General features: G+C 23.3%; 2 protein-coding genes across 3 annotated transcripts in view; one reads left to right on the forward strand and one right to left on the reverse strand.

The window, feature by feature from the left end:
- Positions 1 to 1368, reverse strand: part of LOC117171311 (crossover junction endonuclease MUS81) — a 23730-nt gene extending 22362 nt beyond the window's left edge. The window contains exon 1 of the mRNA XM_033358496.1: positions 1267 to 1368. The gene's annotated coding sequence lies outside the window, so the exon portion shown is untranslated. The remainder of the gene's footprint in view (positions 1 to 1266) is intronic.
- A 387-nt stretch (positions 1369 to 1755) lies between these two features.
- Positions 1756 to 11109, forward strand: part of LOC117172101 (exportin-4-like) — a 53724-nt gene continuing 44370 nt past the window's right edge. For both annotated transcript variants that reach the window (XM_033359877.1, XM_033359878.1), the window contains exons 1-2: positions 1756 to 1820; positions 7506 to 7895. In XM_033359877.1, the coding sequence (XP_033215768.1) occupies positions 1770 to 1820; positions 7506 to 7895 (441 nt within the window). In that variant the 5' untranslated portion in view covers positions 1756 to 1769. The remainder of the gene's footprint in view (positions 1821 to 7505; positions 7896 to 11109) is intronic.

The raw sequence follows: 11109 nt of genomic DNA on the forward strand, positions 1-11109 counted from the left end.
ATCATTCTTAAAAATATTTTAAATTAAATCTTTGTTAGATCTTTGAAATCATTGTGAAGTCGTTTTTAATTCTCCGAAATCCCTATGAGACCTTTTAAAATATATGAAATCTTTGAAATATTTCTTAAAACTTTAAAATGTTTGCGAAATCTTTAAAATCGTTTTTTATTCTTTAAAATTCCTATGAAATCGTTTAAAATATATGAAATATTTGTGGGATCTTTAAAATCTTTATTAATTCTTTGACATTCTTGTGAAATCGTTTTTAATCATCTGAAATTCTTATGAACACTTTTAAAATATATAAAATCTATGAAATATTTCCTTAATCTTTAGAATCTTGATGAAATATTAAAAATCTTTTTAATTCATTGAGAAATCCTTGTGAAATCCTAAAATTCTTTTGAAATCTTTGTGAAATGTTTAAAATCTTTGTTAAAATTTTTTTAATCAATTGAGAAATCATTTTTAATTCTTTGAATCCCTCTGAGACCTTTTAAAATCTTTGAAATCTTTGTGAACCTGAGAAATCTTTCTCAAATTTTTGAAACCCTTGTGAAATCGTTTTTAATTCACTGAAATCCCTATGAAATCTTTTAAATATTTCTTAAATCATTAGAATCTTTATGAAATATTAAAAATCTTTCTTAAAAATATTTTCAATGAAATCTTTGTTAGATCTTTGAAATCCTTGTGAAGTCGTTTTTAATTCTCCGAAATCCCTATGAGACCTTTTAAAATACATGAAATCATTGAAATATTTCTTAAATCTTAAAAATGTATGTGAAATTTTTAAAATCGTTTTTTATTCTCTTAAATCTTAGAAATATTTCGAAATCGAAAATTGGATTTGCACTTTCATTCTTTTCATCGTTTTTTTTTTCGTTTGAAATTCACTGCAAAGATTTACAAAGACACAATTAATTATGTCAAGGAATAATTAACTGAACTTACACAGAATATTTGAACTTGGTAAAAGTAGTTAAGAGAGACACTGTCATACGAAAATATTAAATAACTTGAAAAATTAAAAAATTGAGTTCCCAAAATATCAAAAGTGAAGCACAATTAATCATTTGGTCGAAATAAAATGTTATTTTTGTCTCTATTCTTAGTTATTTCTTAAAATAATTTAGAAAAATTGGCTTTTTTTATAATCAATGTTTTGATAACTTCCAAGTTGTCAAATTAAATTTCCCTCGAAAACAAACATTTTTCGAAAAAACATTTTATATAAAAAATATCCCTTACATCCTAATTACTCACCCAAAGAAAAAAGAAGTCGAATTTTCCCGGTTTTCATTAATAAATTCGTGATAAACTTACTACTAACTGCAACCGAAAAGTTAAAAAATAAAAAATAAATAAGGTTATGTCAAAATCTTAAATGTGCTACGCATGCGCAACAGCGCGATTTTTAAATTCTTAAAAGGCAAATTAATTTTATCACTCTAAACTCTTCAAATTTGCAAGTTTTATATTTTTATAGCGCTCAGCATCGATTTAATACAAATTCCTTATAAATTCTAAGTTCTTTTACAATTAATAAAATTATTTTATGAACAAAATACGCACTGGAATCACATTTTGTTTCAAGTGACCGAATCACCAATCACAGTTTTGTTTCGACTAGACGAAACTTTGATTTCTCTTAAAACTGCATTGCGATTGGATTATTCAGGAAGTTTGAGTGGCAGGGGAAGATTTTCTGATTTTCCGTGTTATTCGTGTGAAAACGTTTTACACGCATTTACACGTATTTATCAAAAATGGCGGATCAAGTGTTAAGAGAGCTGGAGGCTGCTGCACAAATTATTTTAGTAAGTTATTCACTTAATTTTTTAATAACTCGAGTGATTTTATACACAATAACAGTATCCAAATATCTCTCTCATGAAATTGGGATTGCGCCTTGGTCATAATCGTTTAGTATTGTAGATTGTCCTCGCCATGCAGGTTATGTTATCCTTTTCGCGAATATTGTTTGTTTTGAACAATTGCAAAAAAATTAGAATTTTCTATCACGCTGTGCCTACATGCTAACTCTGATAATAAACTCTAAATTCTCTATCGAATAATGACTTGAAGTTAAAATTGTCTCATCTTTTTACCATTTAAGGAGAGAAAATATAAAATTAGATTCCCATCACTTTCTTCCTAGTTAGCTCGTTATTTTAGGAATCAGAATTTTATAGCCTCACGCTCTTTTCTACTATCTCATTTTCCAGTCTAAAGAAAATACTTTCGAAATTTTTGTTAAATTATATATGTAACATTGTTTTGAATTCAAAAGGTTACAAATTGTATGATATGTGAAATAATTTTTATTCATTTAAATTTGACAATTTATACTTTGTAGGGAATTAAATTTACTTTTCTTTATTATTTTTTCAAATAAAATTAATTCAAAACTTTACAAATTCGACGATATTTAATATCATTCGAAATAATTAAAAATGAATAATTAATAGGGTGAGCGTTAATTATATAATATAATTAATAAATATAATTTTATATTACTCTATTTAAATATTTTATTGAAAATTCGTTTTTTTTTTACTGAGAATTTAACTAATCTATTTTTGGTTGTAAACTAATAGTTTTTAGTTAAAAATTGAATTCCTGTTAAAAATCTTTTATTGTAGGAGATTCGTTTTTTTCCTTGTGCAGAAATTTGTTTTTATTGGAAATTTTACAATTCTAGTTTAAACTGTAACTATTTTCTCTAACATTTGTTGTTGAAAATTAATCTTTTTAAATTAATAAATGTAACTATTTAATTTTTGGTTCAAAAATAGTCTTTTTTAGTTGAAAATGCATTAATTTTTTTGATAAGTCGTCTTTTTTGTTGAAAATTAACCAGCTTAGTTAAAAAAATGAATAAATAAAATAATAAATTCTTATAAATTCAAGTATTCCATTTAAATATTTATAATTTCAGTTCAAAATTCATCTTTTTGGTTTTAAATTTATTTCTTCCAGCTGAATATTAATTTTTTTAACTGAAATTTAATATTTCGTTCAAAAATGATCTTTTTTAGTTGAAAATGCGTGTATTTTGTTAAAAATAATCCGTTTTAGTTTAAAATTCAACTATTCCATTTGAAGATGAATTACTTCAGCTGAAAATTCTTCAGTTTGATCGAAAATTGATTTTTTTAACTGAAAATTTAATCAATCCATTATTGGTTAAAAATCTATATTTTTTTCATTAAAAACTCAACTATTTGCTTGAAAATTTGTCTTTCTTAGTTGAAAATTCATATATTTTGTTTAAAAATTCTTTTTTTTTTCTTGTTACAAATTTAACTTAGATTTAATTTAATTTGATTAGAAAATTAGTCTTTTTCTTTTGTTAAATATAATCTTTCTTAGTTACAAATTTATCTTTAGGTTAAAAATTCAACTATTCCAGTTAAAGATTCATTATTTCAGCTGAAAATTCATTAGATTGATGCGAAATTAATTTTTTTAACGTCATTCTTTTATAAAAAATAATTTATTTGTTGAAAATTCAAGTATTCAATTGAAATATTCCCCAGTTTAGTTAAAACTTGATCTTTTTGGTTAAAAATTCATTTCTTTGGTTGAATTTATTTTTTAGAAAATTAATTTTTTTAGCTGAAAATATAATTATTTCAGTTGAATATTTCATCATTTTAGTTAAAAATGCATCTCTTTAGTTGTAAAATGAACTATGTTGTTAAAAAATTCGTTTTTTCTTAGGTTTAAAAACAATTTTTTAAATGGAAATATAACTATTCCTTCTTGATTGAAAATTCAACTATTTCCGTTTAAGAGTCTTCATTATAGTTGAAAATTCAATAGTTTGGTTGAAAATTAATTTTGGAATTGAAAATGTAAATTCCATTTTTGATTGAATATTATTTTTTTTAATATAAACTCATCTATTTGGTTAAAGAATGGTCTTTTTCAGTTGAAAATTAATGTATTTTGTTTAAAAATCGTCGTTTTGGTGTTTTTTTTCTAACTAGAAATATAACTATTCCAATTAAATAATTTAACACATTCAAATTTTCGTTTGCAATTTTTTCTCTTGCCTGAAAAATCTTTTTTTCAATTGACAATTCAACTCATGTTCAAAAGTCTTTTCTTGGTTGGAATATGATTTTTTTATTTGAAAATGTTGTAACTAAAAATTAACTGTTTAACTGTTTAATCTTTGGTTGACAAATTATCTGTTTTAGTTAAGAATTCATATATTTTGTTGAAAATTTATCTTTTTTAGTAGAAATTAATCTTCTTCGTTGAAAATTCAACTATTATAGTTAAGGAGTAATCATTTTATTTGAAAATTCATCAGTGTAGTTGAATATTAATTTTTAAACTAAAAATGTAACTTTCATTTTTGATTGATGATTAATGTTTTTTAGTTCAGAATTCAACTATTTGGTTGAAAATGTGTCTTTTTAGTTGAAAATTCAACTATATGGTTGCAAATTAATAGATTTTGATGAAAATTTGATTTTTTTAAAATAGAAATTAATTTTCATGGTTAAAAATACAACTATTCCAGTTAAATATTTCAGGGTGGCCGCTGGACCGGGAATTTTATGGGGCCGGGGAAAACCTGGAAATGACAGTAAATTCATTCTTTGACCGGAAATTTTACAAAATTTTTAGAGTAAAAATTTGTCCAATTTTCATTTTAACCGTTTTTAAATAATTTCCTAAATTGTGATTTTTATCAATTATTATATCATTTAGTTTAGAATGCTTAATTCGAAAATCTTTCGCTTTAAAAATTTTCTATTTTAGATTTTTAAATTTTTAAGCATATATTTTAATTTAAAGAATTTGAAAATTCAGTTTTAAAGGATAAAGAAAATTAAAAATTACAAGTTTTTAAAATCGAAGATTTTTTAATAAAAAACAGAGTGGCAGCCAGACCGGGAAACCGGGAATTTTACGAATTTTCAGAAGAAAAATCTGCCCAAGTTCGATTTTAACAATTTTAAAAATAATTAAAGTGCAGTTTTGAGGATTTAAACAATTAAAAATTAAAAACATTTGAAGTTGACAATTTTTGATAAAAACTAGTTTTATTTTATCAATTGTAAATATAAATAAATTATTTTTAAAATGGATCTGTACTCCAAGTATAGAAATCTGAACATTAATCGATTTGAACAAACAATTCTAGATCCGCTCAAAATTTGAGAATTTCCAGATTGTAGCTGTTTCAATCCGAAAGTCTTGATAAGAATTGAAATTAATATATCATTTGTTCCGATAATTTTATTTTTAAATAAAAATTGTCATGATTTATCAATAATATATTTTTAATTCAGAGTTTCAGATATTCCTGAATATTATTTTTGTATATGAAATTTAATAACTAATTTATTAATATATTTTTTCTATTAATTTTGGTGTTTTCATCCCATTTAATTTGAAATTTCTTAATGTAGAAAAAGAATGAGTATTTAATATTTAGCAATATTTTACTGTTAATTTAAGACGAGTAAATTGAAACCAAATATTTAAAAGAAAATAATTTGAAACTGAATTGTTTTACATGGAAAGCTATGAATCTTTAAAGTTTCGAAGAACTTTTAATCTTTTAGCGTTACAATTTTAATTGTTCTATTTAAAAAGTGTTTAATTTATAAGTGAAATTGTTAAATTTTGATGCATAAATAAAAATTGAACGCTAACATTTGTGGAAAAAATTTGAGTAATTTTAACGATATGTAGAAGTTTTGAAAAGATTCCAAATTAATTTAAAACTTGGAATTATTTCAAGTAATTTAAACGAAGTGTGTTAACATTTTTTTCAGAACTTCTAAATATATTTTTTAATTAATCGAAATTTTCCTAAATTCTTTCAAAATCCAGCAAATTAAATAAAATCCTTAAAATCTTCAATGTTCTTCTTTGATCATTGTTTGAATCTCTCAAAATTTTCTTAAACCTTCTGTTACAATACTTTTTCAAAGTGAAAAATCATTTTCAATTTTCCTGAGAATATTGAGAAAAATTTTATTCTTTTGTAGTCTTTCACAATTCTTAAAAAAATTCTAAAATTTTTGTTTGAAGTCTGCAAAAATCTCAATTTTATTTTTAATTTGACTAAGTATTTCAAATGATTTCAAGTTCTAAATTTAACTTGAATCTTTTTAAAACTTCTAAATATCTCTTAACATTACTCTCATATTTTTACAAATAATAAGTGTTCTATTGTTATTTATAAATTCAAAATTTAATTTTTTTTAAAATTTGCATGATTTTCTAAAGGTTGTAAAAAAATTCAATTCATTTTGAAATATATTTAAAAGTTCTGACAAAAAATTCAAAAATTATTTTGAATTTGGAAAAATTTAAAACCACTTCTAGATTTTTCAAGATTTTTAAATCAAATCTTTAAGCTATTGAAGGATTCCTAGACTATTTAAAATAAAAATGATACAATTTCTAATTTAAGAACTGTTAAGTTAAAAAAATTATTATTTTTCAATTGTTAATGTGTCTAGCTTAGAATTACTTAAAATAATATAATTTTGAAAATTTTCAAGTTCATTGATTAATTTTTTTTTTTAAAGCATTGAAAACGTTAACGTAGATGTATATTTTTGGAACCTAATCTGAATCTTTGAACTTTATAATTTATAAAAGTTCTAAATTTTGCAGTTTATTTGCATTTCACTTAAAACTGTTTTATTTAAAAGTGTTAGTACCTTCCAGCTTATACGTGTAAGTTATTGAGCATTTGAATACACAATTTTTGAATGGAAAACTTTTAAACTTCAATTTTAAAAGTTTGAAATTCAAGGGATCCACTTTGAATCCACTAATTTGTTGTTTATTACTTTATGTGAAAAAATGTTTAGAATATAGTTTGATTTTTTTAATTTCATTGGCCGTGAAAAAGGCGAACTGGAAAATGACCGGCAATTTTTTTCTTCGATTAAAACGGCCACCCTGTATTTATTATTTTAGTTTCAATATAAAGAATAAATAAAACTGCTTGGTTGAAAGTTAATATGATACCCATATTTATTTTGTCTAAAGATGCACTGAATTTTAGGTATGAGATAAAATAAATTTTTTTAATTATCATTCAAACTCATGGACTTCAGAGACAAGTTCGAAAAATAATTAATTATGTTTTTAATATTTTTTAAATTATTTAATTAATGGTATTAATATATTTATGAATATCTCGTAATTTAATTTGCCACATTTTTTCCAGGATTTGAACATTCGCTAAAATTAAGCAGGATTAAAATGAGAGCAATTTTTTTCTATAAAATGAATTAAATGTATACATTACTTAAATTTTTTTATTCAAAACGTTACAAATTTGAAGATATTTGAAGTCTCGGTTTGATCTTGAGGTTGTTGACTAGCCTAGGTAAATTTAGTTAGATATTTGAAATAATTTTAATTTGTCTCGATTTACACCTTTTTACTGAGGAGGCATTTGAGAAACGTAATAAGTTTTTCAACTTGAAATTATATTTACAATGCCTTATTTTTCACAGGCGCCTCCAAATCTTGTCACAGCCGAACAAAGGCAATCTGCGGAAGCTGTATTTTTAAATTTCCGTAAAACAAAGTCTCCCTATCAGCTATGTCGTCAAATTTTGGAAGTAAGCACAATCGACTACGTTCTCTTTGAATCGGCTGGTGTAATTAAAGCAGCATTGATTAGAGAATGGTCAATGTTGCCGGCAGAAGATGTTGTCTCCTTGAGGCAATATCTTTTGCATTATATCATCAGCAAACCCACATTAGCGCCATTCGTCCGAGAACGAATATTGCAAGTGATAGCAATCATGGTGAAAAGGGGAAGCGTTGAGGATTTGGGAGAAGAGAGACGGCACATTTTAAATGAAGTCGAGGGTCTTATCATGAGTGGTGATATGCCCAGGGTATGTATTCAATCATTTCCTTTTATTTATTAAAAAATGTTACCCACAAGACATCGTTCAGGGTGGCTGCAGATCAGAAAGCCCTGGAAATCTAAGAAAAGTTAGGAATTTTTTAACAAAAAATTGCAAAAAGTCAGAGAATTTGGGTAAAACGCACTTTTAGTCACTTTTTACAAATTAATTTTTTAAGATAAGGCACTATAGTCATTTTTTATGGTTTTATTGAAAACCCGTTCTCTTTGTTTCAATTTTTTTTTTTAATAAACAAATGTAACTCTTTTTAGGTTGAACTTTTTAGCTAAGCCTTTTTAGGCTGATTTAAATCATTTGAAAGGATTTTAGTCTATTTTAAAAATTCCAAAGAATTTTAAAGACCTTTAAAAAGTTTCAAGGGATCTAAAAAGATTTCACATTAAATACTGAATTTTTGGTTCGGAATTAATTTTTTTACATAAAAATGTAATGACTTGGTTGAAAGTTACTCTTTTGTTAAAAATTAATTTTTTGGTTAAAATTTCGTAATTTTAATTGAAGAATCATCTCCTTGGTTGAAAAATGAGCTATTTTATTGAAAATTTGTTGTTTTGAACATTTTTTTTACTGAAAATGTTACTATTCACTGTTTGGTTTGAAAAATTAGCTTTTTTATTTGAATATTCGACTTTTTTGGTAAAAATTAATCTTCTGGGTTAAATCTTAATCTTTTTCTTGAAAAATTATTTGTGTTTTTGTTCAAAATTAGATTTTTACCGGAAAATTGAACTATTCCAATTTAAAAGTAAATCATTTTTGTTGAGAATTCATATCTATGATTAAAATTAATTTTTTAACTGAAAATTCATGTATTTTCGTGAATATTTGTCTTCTTTGGTAGAAGTTAATCTTCTTGGTTGAAAATGTATCTGTTGGGTGGAAAAATCAACTATATAAGATAAAAATTCAGCAGTTATAACTTATAATATTAAATTTTAACCAAATTATTTTTTAACCGAAAAATGAACTATTTAATGTTTGGTGGAAAATTGATCTTTTTCAGTTTAAAATTCAACTATTTCTTTGAAAATTCATGTTCTTTTGTTGAAAAATCGTGTTTTTGGTAAAAAATTAATCTTATTGTTTAAAAATTAATCTTACTGTTAGAAAATTTAACTGTTTCATTGGAAATTTCAGTATTACAGTTAAATATTCATCATATTAGTTAAAAATTCTTTTTTTCGGTTGAAAATAAAACTACCTGATTGAAAGTGAAACTATAGAACTGTTTTTAAAATCTTTTTTTTTTGTGTGGAAAATGAATTTATATACTGATAATTAAGCTAATCAATTTTTGGTTGAAAATGATCTTTTTTAGTCAAAAATTCAGTTCTTTGTTGGAAAATTCAACTATTTGGTTAAATTTCAAACGATTTTTAAGTATTTGAAATATTTTAGTGTATCTTAAAAGATTCCTAAAATTGTTGACAGATTTAAATCATCTGAAGAGATTTCAAAGGACTTACTTTATACTATTTTTAAAAATTTCAAAAAAATTTCAAAAGCTTTATAAAGTTTCAAAGCATGTCAACAGATTTCAAATTTTTAAGAGATTAAAAAAATTCCAAAGAATTTCCAAGAGCTTTACCAAATTTTAAGGGATTTCAAAAGGTTTCAAAGGATTTGAAATATTTTAGAGCATCTTGAAAGATTCCTATAAATTTTAACAAATTAAAATCATTTGAAGTGATTCAAAATGAATTTTATGTAGAGATTTTGGAGTATTTTTAAAAATTCAAAGGGATTTAAAAGACGTTAAAAAGTTTCAAAGGATTTCAAAGTTTGAAAAATATTTTAAGGAGTTTTAAAAGATTCCAAAATATTTTAAAGAGATTTAAAAAAAATGCAAAGTATTTCAAAGAGCTTTCCGAAATTTCAAAAGATTTTATAGGATTTGAAATACATATTTGAAGGTATTTTCAAAATTCCTAGGGATTTTTTAAAGGTTTAAAAAGCGTTCCAAGGGATTTCCAAGGATTTTAATAATTTTAAGGGATTAAAAATAAATCACGAATTTTGAAATGTTTTCAAAGGGTAAAAAATTTAATTATAATTTGATATAACTAATTATTCGATTATTTAATTAAAATAAATTTTTCAGGATTCGTGGGAAAATGTCAAATGGTTTTTTTAAAATTAATTTTATGGAGATAATTGAAAAATATTTCAAATAATGTCAAAACAAAATTTGGAATATTTATAGATATTTTAAAAAATTTTTAAATGTTATAAATAAATTTTCCGAAAAATTCTAATAATTTAAAAAGCTATTTAGAAGTTTAAACAAAAAATCAAACATAACTTATGATTTGAAAAGACTTCAGAAAATTCCAAACAAAATTTAGACTTGAAGATTTCGAAATAAAATTTTGAAGCTTTTATGGTTGAAAATTCATCTATTCTGTTGATTTTTTTTTTAGGAAACTAATTGCTTTTGGTTAAAAATATCACTGTTTAGTTCAAAATTAATCTATTTGAGTCAAAGATTCATTTATTTTGTTAAAAATCGTCTTTTTTGATTAATTCAACTTCTTTTTATTTACAATTAAAATAGTTTTTAGTTGAAGTATAAACTGTTACGTTTTTCTATGAAAATTATTTTATTTTAAATTCCACTACTTGAATTAAAGTTGAATTACTTTGTTAAATTTCATTTTTGTAGTCAAAAATTCCTCTCGATGAAACTTAAATTTTTTATTGAAAATTCATATTTTCGAGTTAAAAAATCAGAATGTTTTGTCGAAAATTCGTCGATTTTGGAAAACATTTAATCTATTTTGGGTAAAAACGCAACTGGTTGAAAATTTATATTTTTTGTTGAGAATTAAACTATTTTGTTGACAATTGGCATTTTTTTATGAATTCATATGTTTTTTATTTTAAATAAAAAATTTGTTTTGAAATATAAATTAAAATCTATTACATTTTTCATTGAGAATTCATCTTTTTCGAAGAGCATTCAACCATTTGAAGGATTTTATTAAAATAAAAATATTGTTTCATCTAAAATATTAAATTTTTAACCCATTCAATTTGAAATTTTTAATTAAAAAAAAGGTTCCAAGGATGTTTAAACTATTTAAGGGCATGCGACACAGTGGAATTCCTACATTACCAACCTCTTTTTTCTATTGAACAAAATTTTTTTTGAACCATAGAACTTTTTTTGTAAATCAAATAT

Source organism: Belonocnema kinseyi, chromosome 4 (assembly GCF_010883055.1).
Source record: "Belonocnema kinseyi isolate 2016_QV_RU_SX_M_011 chromosome 4, B_treatae_v1, whole genome shotgun sequence".
NCBI lineage: Eukaryota > Metazoa > Arthropoda > Insecta > Hymenoptera > Cynipidae > Belonocnema > Belonocnema kinseyi.